A 24,099-nucleotide genomic window follows, 5' to 3' on the forward strand; every position below is an offset into this window, starting at 1 on the left:
CTGGCATTTAAGTCCATCTTGACCCCAAAGCAGCCAGTCAGGGAGTGACCTCCCATCCCTCACTCACACATTACTTTGTGTCACAACCGGTGTAGGTAATTTGGGAAGGGCCTCAGGTTTGATTGATTGCCCATCCTCCAGCCCACTTGAGCTTTTACAGTTCACTTAATTAGTTGCTCTAACAAGATGGGGGAGAAATAATGAGAGAGCTAAGAGAACACAGAGCCAGAGCTGAGACTCCAGGGGCTAAATAAGCTTGCTGGGGCCAAGATAGACCAAGGAGGACACAACAGACATAGGAAGCAAGTGTAAAAGTGAGGAGGAAGGTCTGAGAGGCAGGGAGGTTTGGGAAGTACGTGAAGCTCATCTTATTTCCTTTTCTTTTTTGAGGGGGGCAGGGGAGGTTAGGGCCTCACTAAGTGGTTTAGTTTATCTATGAGCTGGAGACTCTCCTGCCTGGGTTTCTTGAGTGCCTAGGTTCAGGTGTGTGCCATCATGCCTGGTCTACAAAGTTCATTCTCACTGAATTAGGCATTAGATGAGGAATAGAAAAGGGTGGGGGAGTCTTGTGGAGGGAGCAGGGGAAAGAAAACTGAAGCTGAAGGTCCCGCATGGAGGCTGAGGAATAGGGGCTTCCTTGGGAATGGCCCTGGGTCTGTGAAATGGATTAAGAGGGGTAGCGTTGAGCTAATTTTGGCAGAGCTCATTCTGAAAAGTAGCTTAGTCACTGAGGGTTGGGGATTGGAGGTAATGAACTACTTACTACCTGCAGTGAGCAGTACTCAGAATTTGGGGAATGGCCTGTTTAGGAGGGGCAGGTAGGTCTTTCCTGGCCAGCCTCATTCTTGAACTGACCTAACAGCTGGGCTGAACCTGTTAAGGCTTTCCAAGGCCCAGGAAGAGGAACATATCAGGCACATAGGGGCTCTAGCATCTCGTGTCCTGGAAGAACAGATCAAGAATTCTCAGACCTTTCTCCAGGGTCTGAAACCCTCCCAAGGAGACACACAACCTCCCTTTGAATGCAGAGAATGGTTTCTCTTGTTCTGCATGTTTGTTGAAAGAGATTGGTTTGTGGTTATGCGTTTTGCACATTTTGTGTCTCTGGGAGGGAGCTGGTGGTTTTCTGGAAGATGGGTGGGAAGAGGAAAGAGAGATCACTTGATGATTAGCTAAGAGTCATTAGCACAGTAGGAAGTGTCTTCTCTGGGGAGATGCTGTGGCCAAATCCCCCAGACTGTATGAACTTGAGAAAGGCAAGATTTATGGGACTACAGCCTGAAGCAGCAGTGGTCCTAGCTCCCAGCCCAATCCTCAGCCTTCAACTCCAGCCCCCAGTCCCCAGCCTCCAACTCCAGCCCCCAGCCCCCAACCTCCAACCCCAGCCTCCAGTCCCCAGCCCTTTCTGCCTAACTCTCTGTCTGGCTTATGAGTGCTTCTGGCAGCTTCTGTGATCGAAGCAAGCTTAAGCAGAGACAAAGTGGTTGGGCCCAGGGGCCCTGGAAAGTTCCAGGCCAAGTGGGGTCTCATTTAGGTAAAGCAGAGCCAGCTGCACATTTGGTTAATGGCCCACGTCCTGGGAGCCCGCTAATCAGGAAACCGGGTTTCACAGCTTATATAATTCCTCTGACGCTGGTGGTGGCTCTGAGGGGAGATAAAGCCAGTCTAGGCTGAGCAGGCAAGGCCAGCCTGCTGCTGTTGCTGCCCCCCCATCCCCACCCCATATACATCATTTATAGTGTGGATTGTAGGCCCACCATGGTGACAGTTCTGTAATCCTAGCACACTGGTGGTGTGGCTGAGACAGGAAGATTGGAATTCCAGGCCAGCCTGGGCAACATATGAGACCCTCTCTGAAAAAAACAAGGGGTCGATAGGAGTTGGAGGGAGACCAGGTAGGCTAGGTGGCAAGAATAATCAAGGCATTGTACATATCTGTAATAAATCAAAGAACAAACGATAGAGAGAAAACAAGATGGCAACAGCAAAAAAGCAGACTCATGACCTCAGTGCCCTCATCAGTCTCATGGGATACCTGGCTCCAGCATCACTGTAGGCGAACTATGTCTGCAGGAAACACTGGCCAGCCTCAACACCCCTTGCTAAGAGTCCCTTCTCTGCTCTCTTCCCAACCACCCTCAGCCTCTCTGTCTCAAAGACCCTCCCCTCACCACCTGAGCCCTCCCAAGAGGCCACAGCCTAGAGATTACAAGAGGCAGAGAGGCAAGGTAATGGGAAGGAGAAGTCCTCATCATGGCCAAGTGACAGAGCCCCCTGAGTCTCCATCTTCATATCTGTGAAGGGGACCTGTTTTGCAAAGGTGGAAGGCACAGCTGTTTCAGGTGTGGAAAGCACAGGCAGGATGTAAAGTATCTGCACTCCAAGGAATAGCCTGCTGAGTGTACACAGCAGTAGCCATGCTCCTGGCTGGCTGTGAGATCTCTGGGCTTGTCTCTAGTCTCCTTCCTAACCCTCCCTTCTCCAAATCTATTAGCATCCTATGTGCCGTTATCTCAAATTCATGAGCCTCCTGGCTTCCCCCACTTTCTACATCCCAGCTTCTCCAACAGACTTTCAGGCCCTTTGGCAACTTCTCCATCAGATAATCTTGCTTATGAACATCCTGCCGCAGTTCAAAGCCGTCCTTGCTTTGTGGTCAGGAGAGCACCAAATGGGATGAGCAGCTCATAAAGGGTCTAGATGTGCAACTTCTGTGTCCTGGGGGGAGGACCCAGAGATGGTGAACCAGAACGGTCTCCCTTTGCTGGTAGGTGCATAAGAAATGCCAGGCCATTGCTTATGATAGTCAGGGATGTGACCAGTGCTCCAAAGAGCCCTTGGTTTGGGCTTTACTGTTCCCAGTTTTGAATTATTTTATCACCGATTTTGTGGTTTGTGAGTGAAGTCTGCGGGTCCTGTGCCCCAGGCTGAGGCTTTGTTGCATGTGACCCTGTGCTGCAGCACCTCGAGACCTCCCGAGATGGGTCCTTGGCCTTCCTCAGTCCCATCTGGCTGTCTTGTCCCACCTTTCTCCTCCCTCCAACAGGAACCTGGGCTCAAGCAGGGTAAGGGACAGGTGCTTCAATCTGCTATGTCTCCCTAGGCTGGCGGTGTCACAGTGTATTCTGAGTGTAACTCGGAGGGATCAAACTATTACCCATCCTATCCAGGAAGCAAGTGTTCCCTTCCTAGAGGGTGAGGACAGCTCACCCTAGGTGGGGACAAGAGGTATGCGGGAGGCCAGGTGTATCACTCCACTCCCCAGCTGGCCATTATGCACCGTGGCTGGCAGAGGTTGGCAGTGGAGGACTTGGGAGATGGTGGGCTCACAGTGTGTGTATTCTATGTCAGGGAGTGGGGGTTCCAGGCCACTGTGAGTCACTACCATTCTTACAAGGAACCCTGAGTACAAAGGAGCATATCCTAGTATTCGGCAGACCCAGGTTGCGAGTCTTCAGAACAAAGTCGGCACCTTTGCTGCTCTTCTTGCTATCTTGGCAGAGACATTGCTGTTCCTTTTGACTAGAACCCAGCTAATTATGTAGCTGTTTCTGGGTCCAATCGAAGCGGCAAGAGCTTTGGGAGCTATTGTAAGTCATTGCTGCACCAGAGCTTGGCTTTCTTGCTTATTATATTCATGTAAATGGGCTTCCTGCCCAGGGTCACCCACCCCCGCATCCTGCCTCTCCTGGACTTGGCATGCCTTGAGCATGGTGTTTGCTGACCGTTTGTAACACCCTGCCTTTTTCTCGGAAGCTCAAATCATGGCTCTGGCTGCAGGCTTCCCCCTGCCCCCGTCCCCCATCCATCATGGCTGACTGCGTTCTCAGCACCATGCTCCATGCAGAGGTCTTCTTGTCTTGTACGCACTTTGCTCTTCGTCTCAGTATTACCCACAGCACTTGGCACCGTAAGTGGGAAACAGAGAATGTGTGACCTCATTTCTGTGTTAGGGAAAGTGACTTTGTCCAGATGCACATATGTTCTGTGGCCTCAGATGATACCTAAGAGCAACACCTGTCATTGCTGTCTAATGCTGGGTCTTCCCTGGTTCCCGTCTGCATCCAGGTTGTTCTCATCCCTGGGACACAGTTTGTGGCCACCCCATCATGCTGGGTGGGGGCCACTCCATGAAGGCCCCATCCTCTCTTTCCCAACTGGACTCTTCTTGGACACAGACTGTCCTGCTGCTGGGCCTGGGAAGTGCTCTGAGCCATGCACACATTAGCCGTTGGCTCTGTCCATCTGGCTCCACCTTGTGTTGTGATGAGGGCAAAAGATGACGTCTTGAGCCAGTTGTCACATGTAAATCAGTAAATATAACAATAAGGGCAAACTGGGCTTGGTGCTGCACACTTTTGATCTCATCATGAGGGAAGAGAGGAAGGATAAGAGTAGACAGATCTCTGAGTTCGAGGCCAACCTGGACCGCACAGTTCCAGGCCAGATAGGGCTGTCGATCTACAGTGAGACACTGTCTTAGAAACAAACAAGAGCAACAAAAAAGGCAGTCCTGGTGAAGGAAGCCTTAGCTTCCTGCTGTGTTCTAAGAGCTCTAATTACTCACTGTGCAAGGCCACTCTGAGCAAGGTACCAGCAGGACCCTCCATTGTAGAAAGGAGTCACAGTGGACCCTGGAGCTGGCTGGGAAGACAGGGATTTCCTAGATGACAGTGCCCTAGAGTCCTGGGGAAAGGGACAAGGCAGCCTCACATGGTCTAGGAGATCCTCGAGGTGACGTCCTGAAGTGCCCTGAGCCCTTCCGTAGAGAACCAGGGTTTTTTTTTTTTTTCAGACATTTTCCCCTCCCCCCCAGCAACTCAGAGTTGTTTAGGAAGTCCTTAGCCATGGAGAATATGAGGTGCCTGTGAAGTCTCCGCAGAAGCCAGAGGCAACAGGATGCACACAAATCAAAAACTGAGGACAGAGGTCTGGGCTTAGGAGAGGTTTAACTACTGCTGCTTGAACACAGTACCCAGCTCAGACCCTCATAGGACAGGATGATGGCGGGGGGGGGGGGGAAGCATCTGTCAGCAACTGCTTCATAAAGTAGGGGAAGGGAGGAGCCAGCAAAGATAACCCTGGGAAGGCTAAGGTCAAGGGCATCACCAAGGAGCCAAACACACTCAACATGATGTTACGTGGGGGCTCAGTGCTGGGTCACACACAAAGGCCAAGGGCTGACTCTGATGTAGTTGGGGTACAGGGTGGGTGATGCCTCTGCCACCCAGGCTCTGGAGGGCAACCGTCAGCAGTTCCTCTGGGGACTATGCAGCATTGGTGTCTCATGTCCTTCTTGTTTCCACAGGAGAAGGAGCCACAGCGTGTACGTCCAGCATCTTGCAGGAGAAACAGCGTGAGTTACACCTGGTCCCCCAGAGCCTTTCCTTCCGTTAGAAGAGGGGTTCTCCTGGGCCTGGTCCCCTCTCAGGCTGAAAGCTCCAAGGGTGGAAGGACCTCTCCCATTTTGCTCCTGGGCAAGAGTAGAGAGCCTAGGGCCACTTGGTCTGAGTTTAGGCAGCTCTCCTGAGACCCTGGGGTTTCTAAACCATCCATGCTGGGCAGTTCTGATGTCGGAACTAGAGCTCGGACATGAGGCTGATGACCCTGATAGGCGATCACGGAAAGTTTGGTGGCTGTCCTATTCTCGGGGATAGAGAGCGGGAGGGACTGGGGAGGCAGCCTTCTTGAGCCTCGGTGGCATCAACATTGGATGCCAGCTTCCAACAGCCGTGGTTGGTCCTGAGGTGAGCAAGGTCAGAGTGAGTGAGGTTGTTCAAGGCTGGGCTCCAGAGGATGGTCCCTTCTAAACACATTCTGCTTTCTAGATACTGTCATTGTGTATGTGAGTGTGGGAACATGTGAGGTCAGAGGCAATCTTTCTGGACTTGGTTCTCTCCCTCCGTCATGGGTTCTGGGGATCAAACTCAGGTTCAGGCTGCACAGCAAGTGCTTCTATCAGTGAGTTATCCCGCTGGCCCTGGACACGCTGCTCCTTCAAACCCCTCCATAGAATGGTGAACTCTTCAGTCAGGACTCCTGGGACTGAGTTCTGGGGTTTCCTGACCGTGTGTATGTGTGTGTGTGTGTGTGTGTGTGTGTGTGTGTGTATGTGTGACAACAGCCTGTCTTGATTCTTTCTGCCTGTTTTCTTAGGAAGATGGCTATGGGATTGGGTGTGCTAAGGTCACGCCAGCACACTGGTCACATGTTCCACTGACACACCAGGTGGCTTGGTGGGCAGCACCCGTGCCAGATCTTGTCTTCATTATGGGGCAAAATTGACTTCCACATGAGGCTGGGTTTGGGGCGAGGGCTCAGAACTCCCCTCATTTTCCTGCCTGCTGTTCTGCTTGCGGCTATAGCTTTGGGGAGGTTCAACCCATATTGCTTCCTAACTCCCCAGGCCCCAGCTTGAGGCCTTCCTTTAAGCCCTCCCCTCCTCAGCTGATCTTCTGTGGAGGGGGTGTCAATATCAGCATCCATAATTCACGGTCCAGCCCAAACAGCTACACTGGCCTCCAGCACAGCTTCCCTGGTCCCTGGTGTCGCAGTGCACAAAGATAAAGACAGAGGGCTGGTGGTCATGTGCCTCTGTCAGGAGCGGCAGCCCGCAGGCTCCAACCTCCAGCATGAAGGCAAAGAGAAAGGACAGAGTGCCAGGAAAGGGGGCAGTTAAAATTGTGCCTTATTTCATAGAGGTGACAATGGTGACACAGAGACTAAAGCCACCAATGAAAAGAAATGATTACAGAATTTGCAAGAGCTGAGCCACTACAATAGGAGGCAGGGAGAGAGGGAAGCCCTGACCCTGGCTGTAGCTTGTGTGCATGTGTTGGGTGGGCACTGGCTCAGGCCCTGGCAGCAGTTTGTGTGTGTATGTTGGGCAGGTGAGTGAATGTTCTTTGGAGGAGAAGGGCAGGGGAACAGCTTGGGACTCCTGGTTAGAATAATAACTGGGGATTTTAACTAGGCTGGTCTCTAGTTACCTGGCACCTGGCCCTGATTGCCTCAGGGCAGAGGAAGAAGACAGGAGTGGTGGGTGAGTGTTAGCTACAATAGGCTGGGTGTGGATTGGGGTGTGGTTGGCTGGTTTTGAAAGGCTGTATTCATGGGCAAGTTTGTTTCTGTCAGAATTAGCCCATGTAGGATTACCGGTGTCTCATTTGACCAGGAAGTCCCCAACATGTTGAACCATCAAGAAGTAAAAAAAACCCAATATAAATACGCGAGGAAGGAAAAGCCCAGATCATCTATGCCGGGCTTCCTTCTTGTTTATTTCATATTTATTTTAGAGACAGAGTCTCACTATATAGCCCAAGCTGGCCTCAGACTTTTGGCAGTCTTCCTGCCTCAGCCTCTCAAGTGCGGGGAGTTCAGTCCTGTACCATCGTGACTTGCTGCCGTTGTCCCTTTAGTAGTGACTCGGAGGTGAAAGCGAGCCACCTGCAACAGGCTTTGTCACCAGGAGGCCAGTCACAGCTCCCTTCCCCATGTTCCCACATACACAATTGAATTGACAGGATGCCTCTGTCTCCTGTGACTCCCTGGGGGAAAAATTGCATTTCGGTAGTAGCAAAGTCTTTTTTATTTCATGATTATAGATTTTGGTCAAAATTATATTGCTGAGAGCTGTCATTGTCTCCTGCTCCTTGAGGATATTTTTATGAGGGGAAGAATAGCAGCTGATGTGCAAAAGAATTTTAGAGCCGTCGTCACATCTTTGTCTTGAAGGCTTCCCTGGCTGGCGCTACCCAAATCTAAGCCCAGTGTGTTCGGCTGGGAGGAAACTTACACTATAACGGGCTTTCCTGCGAAGGCGAAAGTCTTTAGCTGAGACCAACGCTTTCCACACAACTCTACAATTGTGTCCTGCCTACAATTTCAGGCATTAAAATCATTTTTTCTTTTATGAAGTGATGGTGGTAATTGATGGTGATGTGTTTGTTTATTTCAAATCTAAAATAGGCAAAATAAAAGTTTGTGACCTGCATTTGGAAAGGCTGTATCAGGATTGCTGTTGGGAATGTGCTTTTCCCCTGGCAGTGCACATCTGTACATTTTTACCTCAAGTGACTTTTCCCACTGCGTGTTTGAACACTCTGAAAATTAGAGAGTCCTCGGGGCGAGGAGTCAGATTCCCTGCCACCTGGGACATCACGCTGTGATGGCTGGTGTTTAAAGCTCTCTCCAGTTACTGTGACTCTTTGGGAAAGTGACTTAGCATCTCTGAGCCTCATTATATGTGGGAAGATGGCTGAACTCTCTGCTTTCCAGGTCAGCCGAGGGTATCGGGGGCTGTGGAGCAGATGCACAGGAAGGGTCTTTACCGTCCTCAATTATACGTTGGATTTCCATAAGCCCTCACAGCCGGAACTCCTGGACCGTATGTGAAGGTGTATCTCGTGGAGCTCATCCCATGGCTACCTGGCTTTACCGTGATGTAAATAGCATTTCTCCTTTGTTACGGTTCAGATATGAATTACCACCTCCCTGACCGTTGGTGTCTGGCTGGAGGGTTCAATCACTGAGAAGTGATGGGTTTATAATTTGATGTTACTGGGAGATGACAGAAATTACTGGAGTCATAGTCTTGGAGGTTATATCTTGATCCTTACCCTGCCCCTCCCTCTGCTTCCTGACCACCTTGAGCAGCAGTTTTGCATTTTCATGCCTTTCTGCCCTGATGGTCTGCCTCGGTACATCACAGACATACCTGAGTCGCAGGAAACCCTTGTACCTTTCCATTGTTTCTCTGTGACATTTGGTCACACCAACAAAAAGCTAAGTAACTGGTGGGAGGTTGCCAGGACCTCTGGTTCGCAGCTCTGGGACTTGTGTGCTCCTTGGCAGCTTTCTCACAGTCCTGTGTTCGTTTGCATCTGGACAGACGGCCTGGAAGTCCATGACCACTTGTGTTATTTGGAACCTGGTGGGGTGGGAAGAAACGGGGGAGCGCTTGGGTGTGGGGAACAGTGTCGGGGCTTGGCCTGGGGAGCAGGGGGCCTGGGCCATTCCTCCCAGCTTGCCTTGCAGTCATGGCCAGGACTGGGGCCCAGTCCTCTGTTCTGTTGGTTGATGGATGGAGTCCCTCTGGGTCTGTTATTCTAGGTGTCTCTGCTGCTGCCTCTTTGTCTCCTGGTTTCCTTTGTCCGTGTCTCTTTGCATTTCTGCCTGTCACTGCTCACTGATCACAGGGACATTTTCAGATGCTTCCCTTGTGCCTGAGTGAGCCCCCCTGTGGATGTGGGTCCCGAGAGACTGAAGCTCACTGCTCTGTTCTTCCCTTCAGAGAGAAAAGCCTCATTCTCCACAAATCTGAATTTCAAACCTGGGCTCTTTCTAGACAGCGTGCCCCCACCATCTTCACCACCACCTCGACAAATGAGCCCCCAGGACAGCACACTGCCTCCAGCAGAAAGAACCCAGGCTCACCTCCCTTTCTTGACCACCATCCCTAATTTATAGGAATCCCAGGCTTCTCTTGCTAACCTGCCCTGGCTTCCTACACTGACCTCCATGCCTCCGGTGTGCGCCATTCTTGTCCTTACGAGTGGCAGGGAGGTCTTTGCAGGAAATCTGGACTTTCTAGGCCTTCTTGCCTCACTCACTCACTGCCCAGCGCTCCATCAGTGCCTCCACCCACCTTCCCCTTCCGTCAGTGTTTCCTTGTTGTTTGGATGTCAATCGTCTGTGTCCTTTCTAGAAACCATCCGCACATGAACTTCTCATAGGATAGTGGGGAGGTCTGAGATCCCGCTCACCCCAGCATCCTAGTGGAGGGACAGCAGATGGCAGGAAAGACACAGGTCCCAGGGGACTCCCTCATTTCCCGCTTCAGGACTGCAGACACTGGATGGCATGCTCTGTGGAGGGAGCTGTTCTGTCCTTGTGAGCTTCCTGCATTGTCTACGGGATGGAAGTCTGCTGCCTCTCCTCACAGGGGACATGAGACCTATTCCCCACAGACCTCCCCTGTCACTCTGGCTCAGCAGGTGCTAGGTGTGCTGGGAATGGCTCAGGATTTCCCCTCTGATACCCATTAGACCTGGAGCTTGGGAGGACTGAAACCATGATTTCGGGATCACAATGTGAAAACAAAGATGGCCAGGAGCAGATGGCTCCTAAGCAAGGCAGTCATTTTGCTCTCTCCACTCCACCAACCGCAGAACTTGACCGTGCCTGACCAATGTGGATCTCCTGTCCTGAAGTGTTTTTCTTCCCAGTTGCCCCAGGAACCTGGGGACGTGCTCTGTCCGTTCTGTCACACAGGTACTTTCTGAAGGACCAACTTCATTACCACTCGTCATCAGACTGTGCATAGGTCAGGGACATGGAAGGGCTCCTGAAGCTCCCTCTTCATGGAAAAAGTTTACCTCCTGTGGCCCTCAGGGTTAGGCCTGGCCCACATGGCATACAACATGAACTTGAGACATGCTGGCTATCAACTAGTTTTGCCAAGGGCCAGTGCCGGCATCAGCTACATCTGTCCCACGTGTGGGTTTGTAGATCAGAGCAGGGGTGCTCAGTGGGAATCTAACTCCCTCTAGTTCCCAGACCAGAACCTGGCAGTGGCCAATACTAGGCTCCAGTTTTCTGGTCCCAGACTGACTCTGCATCTTCATCCTTACCCCAGCTTCTCTGTTAGAGCCAGATGTATCTAGGGGCTGAGTCCAGATTCTAGCCCCTGGCTCTAGTCTGAGGATGGGTTGTCAACTCAGATGGAGGTGTGAGGGCATCTCGGCATCACCCTCCCCACTGGACAAGGCTGATGTCGTACCCCATTGCCTAGGCTCAAAAACTAGAGGACAGTTTCCTTCCCTGAAAACCCTCAGATCATAGTCCACCTGGGATGACCCCCAGGCAAGGTGTACAAAGCCCCTTGCCCACAGCTGGCCTCCCCTCCTCCGCCTGGTAACTGGTATCTTTTCCTGGCCTGTGTGGGCAGCTTGCTGAGCACAGCTGCAGACAGGCTATATTTAGCCAGCTTTAATGAGCTCAGGGTGGCAGACGTCCGCCTTGGGAGCACTTTTTCTTGCATGTGTGCGTATGTTTGGGCCTGGCACGCTTCCTTCCTTTGTGCGCGTGCACGAATGGAGTGTCCCCTCACCTGTGGCAGTGTGCTGGTGTGCTCATTTACCTGGGGCTAGTGTGTGTGGTGTGCACAGATGTAAGTCTCTCTGCACAGAATCTCTTGTGTTGGGGTTGTGCACAGTTCTGATGCTTGTGGTGCAGAATGGGAACAAATCATTAGTCCATTCGCTTGTTTGTTGAAAAAAATATTTAATGAACACCTTTATTAGCCAGGGCTGTGATAGACTCTGGGGATAAAACAGAGCACAGCCAAATGAACACAGTCTATCTTTTCAAGGTTTTATAGCCTGGGAGCTGGAGGAAGAGTCCTCAAATAACTATAAAACTATAATTGTGGGCTGAAGAGATAGATGGCTCAGCAGATAATGGTGCTTGCTGCCAAGGCTGACAATCTAAGTTTTTCCCTGGAACCAGCATGGTAGAAGAGAATCAGTTCCCACAAGTTGTCTTCTGTTCTCCACATGCGTGCCGTGGCACATGAACACTGGTGTTTGCCTGCTTGTGCATGCTCATGCAATGCACACACACACACATACCCATGCACACACACACACACACACACACACGCTCGTGCACACACACACACACAGTGGTAAGGATTTCTGGGCTAGATAGTTGACTTAGCAGTTAAGAGGACTGGCTGTTCTTCCAGAGGACCCAGGTTCAATTCCCAGTACTCACATAGAAGCTTAACAACCATCTTTAACTTCCGTTCTAGGGAATCCAACATCCTCTTCTGGCCTCCATGGGTACCAGACGTGCATGCAGTGGTGCACAAACACACATGCAGGCAGAATACCTATACTCATAAAATAAAAAAGTTAAAGACAATTATAAATACTTGTACCAGGAAAGAGATCCATGTTGCTTTGTGTGTGTGTGTGTGTGGGGGGAGGTACACCCCCTCTCTAGGAGGAAGGAACATGGATGCTTCTGTAAGAAATGGGGACACATGAACAGTATTCAAAAGTCCAGACATAAGAAGTAGAGGTTCAAGGTTCAAGTGTGGTGAGAGGGAGGAGGGGGTTTGTTTCTGAAAGGCAGAAGTGGCTGAGTTTGGAGGGAAGGAGGGACCAGAGGTAGAGGTAGGCAGAGTGGTGGTGCGGGGTGGGGGGAAGAGGTGCAGACTCTGGTTGACTAAGAAGTGTGGAGCAAGGGGAGAGGTGAGACTAGAGGGTATGGTGATTCACATCTGTAGGCTGTAGCCTGGGTCTCAGGCAGTGTCCCACAGAGGGAAGGCTCATAAACCACATGGCAGGAGGAGAGCCTTGCAGAGGGACGCAATTCACGGATGACTCAGTTGGCATCCATGGGGGCAGCTTCCTGGAGAGTGCCTGACAGAGGGAGCATGCCTCTTCTCAGTTCTCCTATAGCTCTTCCTATGGCTCAACCTTATCAGAAGCCATGGAGCCTCCACTTTAGGGGCAGGGCTTAGGATGTGTGGTTGGTGGAGGGGGGGCGGGCGGGCACTGGAGGCCACTCAGTGTAGACCACGGACTTGATGTCAAGGAACTGCATTGTCCTGTTTCTCAGAAAGCTAGTGTGGCTTTGGCCTTGGGTCCCACCCGGGTGAACAGATGAAGGATCCCTCTGGCGAGTGCACAGGCATCTCCTTCCCTAGTTTCCCTGAGACTCTGCATCTTCCCTGATGTTGGTTGGTGTCTGCAGCCCTGTGCACACATGGGCAGGATCCCTGCGCCCACACTGGAGGGACCCAGTCCCTATTTGTCTTCATCTGTAGCTCCTGGTGGATTCCTGGGTCTCCAGATGGCCAGGCCTTTGAGCTCCTCTCCCTCACGGGGTCGTGAAGGGTCTAGCCCAGGTCTTTGTCCTCCCCTCAACTGGCGTGGCAAAGTGGGAACCTTTTATTTTTAACTTGAAGGAATGAATCTCTTGTGTCTTCAAATCCACTCTTCCTGGTAACAAAGAGAAAACAAGAGCTGGGGAGCTTTGCCACAAACCTTGAGGCAAAGGAGATGGAACAAGCAGAAAATATAAAGTCAAATCTCAGAAAGGGAAAAAAATCACCTTGTTACATGCACTTTGAAAATATTCTTAGTTTTGATCTGTTTTTTTGAGTAGGCCGTGCGTGAACAAGGTAAAAGCTCAAAAGGCATGAAGGATGACGCACGCACCTCCCTTTCTCCCTCTCTGCACCCAGCTCAGCTCACCCAGTCCTTCTTCCCAGAAGTGGAGAGGATGACAAGTATCTCATGTCCCACTCCAGACTCTGAAAACATGAACATATCCATAAATATTCACTTCCATATATATTTTTATATGTACCCCACACAGATGGGAGTGCGCTGTGTGCTCCGTTTCCCTCCTTGCCTTCTGTGGATAATATACCACGATTCTCCTTCTCTCTCAGAACATCTACAGTGTTCAGGTTCATTGATCTTGGCCTCTCCTATAGATTGCATCTCATCGTTCAGATTGTAAACAACATAGCAGTGGTTAATGGGGTTACATGTAACATGTTCATCACATGGACTTGGCATTGCTGGGTCATCGGCGTTTTGTATTTTGGATGGCATTGCCAGATGGCCCTCCAGAGACGTTGTATTGACTTTTATTCTCAAAAAAAAACCTGTTTTCTCACAGGGTGTTGACAGTGGCTGATCTGCAAAACAAAGGCAAGGAATTGTGGGTTATTTCAGTAAACTTTAGGGTTCTCAGCACCTTTTTGTGTGTGAGAGTCATTTCCTGTCCCTTGGCTGGGAGCCACTGTGTTTGCAAGGGATGCTTAAGTGGGGGAGGGTGGAGTCGCGCTGGATGAGGCTGCTATGTTCCATTGTGAGAGTGTGTACTTCCAGGCAGGCAAGCCCAGGCCTGATTAGACAGGAAATGCTAACAGAGTCAGGCCCCACTGTCCCAGCAAGCTCCTGTGCCCCCATAATAGGGCCTGCCTGCTTTCCCTCCTAGCCCTGGCTCTTGTGAGGGGTCAGAGCTGTGGTGCAGGAGGCATTTGGGGACTGAAGAGATCACCCCTTTCCTACCCAACTCCCTGACTGTAGGAAGTAAGAAGTGTGACACGTGACCTGAGTTCAGATCCTCTCAGGTGTTATCAGTTAGCTTTTCCCACACTGTGACAAAAATATCTGTTAGGAACTTAAAGGAGAAAAGGTTGGGGTTCTTTTGACTCAGAGCTTAAGTTCTTCATGTGGTGAAGACCTGTGCATGAAGCCTGTGGTGGAGTGGTTCATTTGTGCCTTGAAAGAACAGGAAACAGGGGTGGCTATAACCTCTAAGAGGCTTGCTCTTTAGAGCTCGGTGTCTGCCACCTAGATGCCATGTCCACAACCTCCCCAGAACAATACCAACAGCTTGGGATGGTTGTTCAGAAACTTAGGCCCACGAGGGGTGTTCTACACTGAGACTGTCCACTTCCATCCAGAGAAGAGTCTCTTAGTCCTTTCTTGGTTTTCTGTGTGAGATGTTTAGGCTATCCTGGCTTCTCAGAAGAGCGTGAAGACTGCCCGAGACATGGGGTGAGGACTGCATACTGGAGACCCAGATGAAGGGACCTGTGTTCAGTACAGAGGGCTCAGTGGGGACACCAGACTTGGGGATGTCACACCCTCCTGGCAAACTCACCTGGCCTGGTTCAAGATGGTGGCTTTCTAGCCCTGAAATGGGTTCCCTTAGCTGAGTTACTTCTCCAAGAAGTTCCCATGCTCATTTAGGGTGCCCGACAGTATGTTCTGAATAGATAAGGTCTAAGGTCCAGACCTTAGCAAGGGTCAAGTGTCAAGGGACATGGGGCAAGCTTTCATCGGGCTAGTACCTCTTTAAAGACACTGGTTTACTGCACACACCTCTGCCTGTTAGCTAGGCAAAGCCAGGCGGATATGATTGGATTTTGACCTTGAGAGGGTTAAGAAGGCACCTGAGGGAATCTCAGTTTCTAGATCCCACTAACCCTGGGTGGAAATTCCATCCCGGCATCCCTGCCAAGTATATATTGCATAGCTTGCTTGCATAACATCAGTAAAAGAGAACTCCCTGCCTGCAGGCCAGAACAGGCCACTGTAGACAGCTGTAAATGCTTCCAAAGTATGCTCCACCATGACATGTTGCTGTCCTGCACTCTACTTCCCAGGTTCAGCTTGCATCTCTAACTGGGTCTGCAGTGTAGATCTGTGGTGTGGGTCTTCACTGTGAATCTGTGGTGTGCAACCACAGTGTGTATCTACTAAGTGATCTATAGTATGGATCTGTGGTGTGGATCTTCAGTGTGTATCCACAGAGTCAGTAGGTCTATGGTGGGGAATCCATGGTGTGGCTCTGAGGTGTGTATCTGCAGCATTAGTTAGTATTGTGAATCTACTGTGGGAATCAGCTTGGATCTTCAGAGTGGATCTTTAGTGTGGATCTGCAGCCTGAACATGCAGGGAGGATCTGTGGCATAGACCTGTAGCCTGGGCATGCAGAGTGTATTTGTAGCATGGATCTGCAACCTGGGCATGCAGTGTGGGTCTGCAGCCTGGGCATGCAGTGTGGATCTGTAGCCTGGATCTGCAGCCTGGGCATGCAGTGTGGATCTGCAGGTTCACTTGGTTGACTCTTCTCCAGGCTGGCCCTAAACTTTCTACAGTGTTCCTGCCAAATTATCAGGCTCTGGCTATGCCCTCAAAGTGGCCTGAAGTCCTCACTTTGAACTGTAATTCTGGTTTGGGCAATCTCATTTTGCAGCTCTGGATCATGTAAGTAGATTTGGTCATATGATCTAGATAAGTTTTAGGCATGTGACTCTGACTTGGTCATATGACTTGACTTTGTTCATGTGATCTTCCAAGCTTGAGATCCCTGTAGCCTGGTGCTGGATTTTCTGAGTGTTTTCAGCTCTGACCCGAGTTGGGTGATAGATAACCAAAAGAGCAGAAATCAGAAAGAAATACTGAGTTATGTGTTAAAGCCAAATACAAGATGTAAGTTTGTGATCAGCTTGTAATTGTTCTTAGTGTAAATATGATAACACCTGCTTATAGTGTCCACTTAATGTCCATCTTCATAAATACCTTGAGATTGAAATAAACATGAGCCAACTAGAGAAACAGTAGAACATAAGGAAAGGTGGAGAATAGGAAAAACCAACCTTGGTCCCAGTGGGACAAAAAAATTACATTTCGATGATATCCTTGGACTACAAGGCTCAAGAGCCCTGTCCCACCCCTTCCACCTGCCTAGAATGTTGTTTCCAAAGGCTGGATGCTGGGGCACCTTCGGGGAGGGTGACCTGGTGTCTGATTGATAACTGAAGCCAGGAGCTTTCAAGTCTAGTCCTGAGGAGCCTTTCGGGACTGCCTAGCAGCAAGGCTGGGCTAGAGTCAGGAAGTAGGCCCAAGTTAGTCAGCTTTCTGCTCCCCCACAACATTTGATACAATTAACTTTAAAGAAAGATAGGCTGAACACTCAATGAAATTCAGCTGGCTCACTTTCATCTTTCAGGTAGCCCCCAGGGTAAGGTTCATTGGATAGGAATTTTTTTGGTTTTATAAGAGCCCAGGAACTTTCTGGAAAAGGCGTTTTTTTTTTTTTTTTCTTTTTTCTTTTTTTCCTGCTTCTTGCCATCCTGTCTGAATTCTGCTATTGAAGATCAATCCCCACCTAATATTTTGGCTCAGAGTTTCAGGGGTGTCAGTTGATGGTTGCTTGGAGTCTGGGTGGCACAGTATACCTTGCTGAGAACATGTAGGGGAGGAAGTTGTTCACCTTCTGCTTGCCAGGAAGCAAAAGGAGAGACAGGAAGGGCCTGGTGGCCCTAGAGACACTTTAAGTATACACCCCTTTCTCCAGCCCCCATTTTCCAGTAGAACTGCAGCTTGGGGACCAAGCCTTCAGCACATGGGCACCAGTGGGACATTCCAGCTCTAGTATGGAGCAAGAGGGCAAAGTCTCCAGGAGCTGCAAAGTGACGCTTCTGCCTATTTGTGTATTCTGTCTTGCAGGCATTTGGGTCCCTTTCAGGACAGGCTACGTGGTTCTGGGCTGGGCCAGCTCCACTCAGTTCACTTCATGGGTCGCTGGTAGAGGTGACAGCCACTGAGGCTGGAGAACAAAACCGAGTAGTGAGCATTTGCTCCCGTTAGGTCCTGGCAATGGGTGGCAAGTGACTGGGGACAGTTGGGCTCTTCTGCCAGGCTAGGGTGATGTTTTGCTTAGGGAACCAAGCACGTGGGTGCTGACCTTGGCTTTTGTCTCTGGAGCAGTACGGTGCATGGTAATTAGAAGGGCTGATCAGGATTTGTGCTTTCCCAAGGCTGTGATTAAGCAAAAATAGCCTCTGTTCTTTAGCCGGCAGAAAGAAGCATGGTGAGCTGGGTGGGTCACCAGTCCCAGGGCTGGGGCTGGCAGGGTGCTGGGAGCAGGCACTGTAGTAGCTGACCTGCCTCAAAACCCGGCATAAAACATTGTCACAAAACCAGTTTACCTACCATAAGTGTGAGCCCAGTAGGGACCCAGCCTGAACAGGGTCATGCAAATAGAGATGAACAGGTGGTGGAGAGAAATAGGTGGCTTGATGACCAAGTCCTGGGGCCCCTTGCAGGTGGCTTTCCACCACCCAGAATCCTTTGCTGGCCTCTCAGCACTAGAAAACCTGGTGAATCCTCCAGGTATGGAACAACGGGCAGGTCAGGAGCAGCTAGCATTCCCAGAGCACCTTAGATCCCAGCTCCTCCCAGGACTCGCTCAGGGAATTCTGCCTCACAGAGAAAGAGGGATTGCTCCCTGAACCTGGAGTCCCTGGGGCCTGAGCAGCTTGGAGAGGCTGTGTAACCGTGAGCATCTCGGATCATCACTTCTAAGCAGTTTTTATGAAAGGGCCAGACCCTGAAAGCTGATAACTTCTGCCTTTAGGAGGCTCCTTGTTTGAAGGAAAATAGAGCAACCTTATAATAGCAGGTCACGCCCCATTCAGCACGCGAGGTAACATCCTGGTCTAGGTAGATCTGAGCAGACTTCCCAGGAGTGGCTATTGAGTAGGGTCTTGCGGAACACAGACGTGTTTTTAGTTTGCAAAGGGAAGAAAGGCTCCTAGGCACACAGCTTGGCATAAACGAAGGTGGAGAGGAGCAGAAGAGTTCTGCCTTGTGGGAGAATCAAACCCAGTGATCTTGATTCTCATGTGAGGTTCTTAAAAGAACTAGCCTTTGCTGAGTGTGGGGGTACCTGCCTATAATCTCAGTGTTCAGAAGGCTGAGGCAGGAGGATTGCCAAGGACTGGAAGCCAGCCTGAGGTACATTGTAAGATCTAGTTTTGAAACAGCAGTGACAGCAGCAACAGTAACAATAGCAACATTGCAAAGCCTTATGGGAAGGGTACAGACAGACAGACAGACAGAGTAGTCTTAAGGTTACTCTCCTGCTTGTTCGCAGAAGCCTCTGCTAGCCTGTGGATGACTCTGGTCCTGGCAAGAAGTGCTCAAGGGAGCAGTGTCTGCATTCACCAGGCAAGGTCTCCTGGCCTCTCTGACAAACAGCACAACATCTATACCTCTGTGAATCCAAGGAAGCAAGGTTCTGTTCCCAAACTGCAGAAAGAATGAGATGCTTCCTTTCTGCTGGGGAGTGAGGCAGGGAGAAGTCATGCTGCGGATACCTCTGTCCAGCCCTCAGCTCTCATCCCTACTGATTGGGGAACTGTTTCAGCATCATCTGTGGTCAGGATGCCTTGTGCATCCACCAATTCCATGAGTATTGTGTGGTCCCCAGGGAGCTGACACCAGGCAGATGGAGACTGTGGGAGCTCCTAGGTCTGTGTCACCAGTGAAGATGCAGGATTCAGCCCCTACTTAACCGAGGGCATGGTGCCCGGAAGACAGCAGGACCCTCATGTCTTCCCTGCAAGTTATTTATAGCCTCGCGATGGTAATTTGTAGCAATCACAGCATTTAATCCTGTAATCACACTGCAAGCAGGCACCCAGCCCAGTGAGGTCGGTGAGCCTGCCAGGGCTCAGGGAGGGACTTGGCGGCAGGACAGGGAATGTGGAGGCGGTAATGTCCTTATCAGCCTCTACCTCATCTTGTCAGCCATGCCCCGCCCCCTGCACCCTGGATAATACGAATAACAATAGAAGCTAACACATTTCACAGGTGTCATAGTCTATGCCTTGTTCAAAAGCCATCACCCATAGGCGCTCACTCATTTTCACTATCACTCCATAAGGGAGTTACAGTATCACTGTGGCATTCCTGCACTCCAGGTGAGGAAACAGGCTCAGGTCACAAAGCTGCTAAGAGTCATGTCTTGAACTTAGGCCTTTTGGTTTCAAAGCCTAGGGTTTTGGAGACTATGGTCTCAGAGGTAGAGATGTCCCATCTACCTCTGTCCCACCCCTACCATTAGCTTTGGCTCTGCGGACACACACTCTGGGCTCCTCCGTGCACCTGCCCCAGAGGAGCATGCGTGCTCAAGAGGCCACACGCACCACAAGACAACCTTTCACTTTGTGTTGGCGTTGGCTTCTTTCCCAGACACTCTTTCCCCGGTGACAAAGTTTAGAAAGAGGACTTGGGCAGCACACCGGGACTCTGTTCATCAGATGTCCTCTGCTTTTTGCCTCTGCGGAGAGGGACAGCCTGCCGCTTGCTGCTTGGAAGGGCGGGGCACGTCTGGCTGAGTGCCCTCTTCTATGGAGGTGGGGCCCTCTAGCGGGGAGTCCTTGGCCTTTTTTATTCTATGGCTGTCCCAAATGGCCTGGGTGGGATGCATGTGAACTACACATTTTAAAATTTACTCATCTGTAAAATGGGGCTAAGAACAAGAGTTACTTAAACTGAGAAGGCAGATGGGTGAGTTGACCCATGTCAGCCCTTAATAAAGGCTCATTGAAATGGCTCATTCCTCTTATCTTTATGGCCATCCTGACCTGAGTGCAGAATTTTGGCTTCTCCTATTCAGACTCAGGGTCAGGTCTTTTATAGTTAGAACAGGGGACTGGGGGAAGGGCAGCACTGGCCTCCAATCTCAATACCCAGGATACAGGGGAGAGGAGGATGGTGAGTTCCCCATCAACAGAGGCAAGCAAGTGCTTCAGAGTCCAGCTGTGGGTTTTGTCTGAACACAGGCAATAGTATCCATCTCCTGGGGAAGGGAGAGGAGGCACTGTGGGCTGGGTGAAGCAAGGACTCTTGGGCAGCAGACACTGTTTATGTAAAAAGAGGCTGTAGGATATCTAAGATCTCTTTCCATATGAGAGTCTGGTTCAGTCTGACCTAATGCAGAGCACGGGGCTTAGATCAAGCATTGGCACATTATTCTGGAAAGATCCAGATAAATATCTTATGGTTTGAGGGCTGTGAGTTTGTTGTCACCGCTGAAGTCAGGCCTGTGGTGTGAAGGCAGCCATAGATGATACATAAATGGATGAACTGTTTGTGTGCCAAGAAAACTTTATTTACCCAAACAAGGGGCAGATTCTGTCTTGGCTAGAGACCTCTGTATTCAAGCAGTGGGAGCTCAGGAGCCGGAGAAGCTCTTCCCGGGGGAGGTGTTGGCTTAGGCAGGTAGCAGAAGTGAGGAAAGCCCTTCTGAGTGACTCCAAAGTGCCTGCTGGATGCCAAGTGTCATGTCAGACGGTGGCCTTCCCTTTCTGAGTGGTCACTGCCCTCTGGACCATAATCCTGTAGTTCAAAGCTTTGCTATCTCACTAAGAACTTCAGCCAGGTTTGATTATTTTATTTATTTGTGGTGGAAATGGAAGCCAGGACCTCGTGCATGTTAGGCAAGTGTGCTCTTACACTCCCAGGCCCAAGGAGATATTTTAAAAAGGTACTATTTTTTTTTATTAAAAATCCTGCTGAGACTGGAGAGTTGACACTGCGGTTAAGAGCATTTATTCTTGCAGACGAACTGGGTTCAATTATCAGCACCCACATGATGGCTCATGACCCTTTGTAACTCTAGTCCCAGGGAATCTGATGTTCCGTGATCTTCTCACCTTTGTGGAAAACAGGGACACCTGTGTTACACAGATATACATTAAGGCAAAAATATTTATAGTCATAAAAAAAACAACAACAACCAAGCAACAGCAACAGAAACAGGCTGGTAAAATGGTTCGGCAGGTAAAGGAACTTACCACTAAACCTAATTGATAGCCTGAGTTTAGTCCCTGAGACCGACATGATCAAAGGAGAGAACTGATTGCTGTGCGCTGTCCTCTGCATGCTTATACAAACAAAATAAATAAATAATGTAATAAAAGAAAAACCAGCAACAATTCCCCCAAAAGAAGAAAAACAAAGGTAAAAATGGAATTTGTCTAATGAGCGCTGTGCTTGTACAATAGTAAAAACTGAGAAGTCCTGTCTCTGCTCTCCATCCAAAGCCCGTGAAATGTAGTGATATCATTGCTGTCCAAGCTGCTGGCCCGAGCTCCAGGGGAGCCAGGGATGTAAGTCCCCATCTCCAGCTAGAAGGTGGAGACCCAGAAACACCATATCCCAAGGCTGACACTGAGCCCCTCCCAACCCTTTTGTGTGTTCAGACCTCCAAAGAAGGGATGGCACCTGCTTACCCCAAGGGCAGACTCTTCTCAACTCAGCTTCTGTGGTTAGAGCACAACCCTTCTGGAAGCCCCTCATAGGCACACTTGGGAGACACAGGGCATCTCTTAGCCTGGCCACATTTAGATGACCCGAAACACAGCTGCTCCACAGCTGTTCTCATGGGACATTTGCATCAAGTTCCTGGATGTCATAGCTCTAGCACAGCTGCCATTACTGGTGAAATAAGAAGGGCCACTCTTTCTTAAGACTTCCTGTCTTATTTGTGATGGCTGGCCTCAGCTGGGCTTCTTTTCCCTAGAAGGGCAAAACCGTTTTGTGTGTATATACTCCTGAAACAGGGTCTGGACTGGGTGACCCTCCCTAGCTGCTGACTGTAACTCCAGCTTCCCAATAAATCAGGGCCTCTGCTACACCTATGGGGGGCCAGTGTGGTGGGCGCCTGCTGCATTCTTTCTGTCCTCTGCAGGAGAACTGTATCGGGTGTCCCTAAGAAGACAAAGGTTCCCAGCTCAAGGAAGCATTGAGATCCACGAAGACGGCGAGGTGTGCTGGGTTTTGGAGGCATCCGGTCCATCTGTAGCCAGCATCTTAGGAAGAAGCCTAGGAGGGTAGACAGGCTGCCTAGCCTCCATCCAGTTCTTCTTTGCTGTATGACCCCTGGGTACCTCCCTGTTCTCCAGGCTTCAGGCTCTTATAGGCACAAGAAGAGTCACTGAAGACTCATCCCGTTGTGCTGTTCATTGAGGGTCTGGCCCTCCTGGTAGCCTTCTGGATGCGCCAGAGTCCCACAGGGGTCGTGGGGTGTCATCATAGTCCCCGTGTCTCTGTCCTTGTGCATCCTGGGATTCTGCTGCCTCCCTGTCTATATCACTGTCATGTCCCTCTCAGGAAGGCTGCTCACAGCGTTCCTGCAAGACGCATGTCCTCCTGCTGGTGCTGCACGGGGGCAACGTCCTAGACACCGGTTCTGGTGACCCTTCCTGCAAGGCGGCCGACATTCACACCTTCAGTTCTGTGCTGGAGAAGGTCACGCGTGCCCACTTCCCTGCTGCCCTGGGTCACATCCTCATCAAATTTGTCCCTTGTCCTGCCATCTGCTCGGAGGCTTTCTCGCTCGTCTCTAAGTGAGTCATTTCGGCTTGTTTGTACGGTCTGGGTTTGGTGTGGGAGGTATAAATGGAGGGGATACCCCTGCCTTGGGAGGCCTGTCTGGTGTCAAATCAGAATTGCAGAGAGCATCCTTAGTGGGGTATGCTCATTAAGAGTCCTCTATCAGGACCTGGGAGCGCCAGCTTCCCCATGCTAGCCCATATTCACTTCCTGTGCCTCAGTTTGAATGAAAGAAGAAACAGGCCCCAAGAAGTTTATCCATTTCCCCCAGCTTTCCAAGAATGAAGCCAGGAGTCACACCAAGGCAGCCTCCCTCCAGAGACCAGCCCTATAGGTACTGTAATGGAGGTAGCCTGAGGTACAACTAATACCCAATCAGGGAAGACTTCCCAGAGGAGAGTTGATTTTAATGTCATAGCGTGGCTAAGTGTATGTCCTCTCTGGGGCCTGGACTTGAATCTTAGTGTGTGACCTTGGGGAATTGTGCCACCTCTTCCTCCCTTAAGTCCCTCACCTGTAAGATGGAGGTGATGCTGATGCTGGTGTGTAGGTGTAGGGACACACGGCAAGTGTCCACATAGCACCGAGATGCCCCTGGCTGCCCCACTAGCATCCTCCTAGGGCCAGGGGTATGCTCAGCTTGTTTCCTGTTGGTGGAGAGTGAGATGATGGGGTCCTGACCTAGCTCACAGCAGACACCAACTTGTAGGCGCAGGTAGGGAAAGGACGGTATGTCAGAAGCACAGGCTGAACACTAGGCTACTTCTTACAAGTGCCGGTACATCCCTCCCATTGTGGACCCAGGTACCAGTGAGGGGCAGACTCAGAGACCAGGGGCTCTATGGGAACTGGGTCCTATGGGGAAATTCCACCCACCATGCTAGAACTTGCGGGCCCCAGTGCTCTAGAGCCCTGCGTGTCACTGTTGAAGTAGCTGAAGGTCAGTACCTGGAGCCGGTTGGACATCTGCTTTCTTTAGTCTTTGTGTACCTGTAAAGCCCCCATGGCCTAGACACTGAGCAAATTATTGAGACTGAAGCAAGGAGACCAGACTTTCCTGCAGGTGGGGGTCAAAAGGGAGCTGTTGGCACCCCTGCATCACCGCCCCTCACATGACCTTGGAAAGCCCCTCCTTCAAGCCCCTCCTCCAGGCTTTCTTGTGTGGAACATACTCAGATTCCCAAGAGAAGGGGAGCAATGTGCTTAGCTTCAGTCAGATGGGGATCTGAGCCCAGGGGCTCCAGTGTGGGATGGGCCCAAGAGCCCTGTCTTTCACTTCTAGTAGCTCAGGATCTAGCAGGGGTTGGACCATTTCGCATCCTGCTCACTTCCTGACTGGTGCTCAGAGGCTGCAGGATGCCCTCGGGTGAATCTCCAT

The 24,099-nt window shown here is 50.6% G+C and overlaps 1 protein-coding gene across 1 annotated transcript in view; it reads left to right on the forward strand.

Moving 5' to 3' along the window:
- Pitpnm3 (PITPNM family member 3) overlaps positions 1-24,099 on the forward strand; it is a 95,224-nt gene that overhangs the window by 46,806 nt on the left and 24,319 nt on the right. Inside the window, exons 6-8 of the mRNA XM_050162877.1 lie at positions 5,309-5,356; positions 22,078-22,154; positions 22,500-22,735. Of these exons, the coding sequence (XP_050018834.1) occupies positions 5,309-5,356; positions 22,078-22,154; positions 22,500-22,735 (361 nt within the window). The remainder of the gene's footprint in view (positions 1-5,308; positions 5,357-22,077; positions 22,155-22,499; positions 22,736-24,099) is intronic.

Source organism: Alexandromys fortis, unplaced genomic scaffold, assembly GCF_014885135.2.
Source record: "Alexandromys fortis isolate MF-2015 unplaced genomic scaffold, M_Fortis_MF-2015_v1.1 scaffold_84, whole genome shotgun sequence".
Lineage (NCBI taxonomy): Eukaryota > Metazoa > Chordata > Mammalia > Rodentia > Cricetidae > Alexandromys > Alexandromys fortis.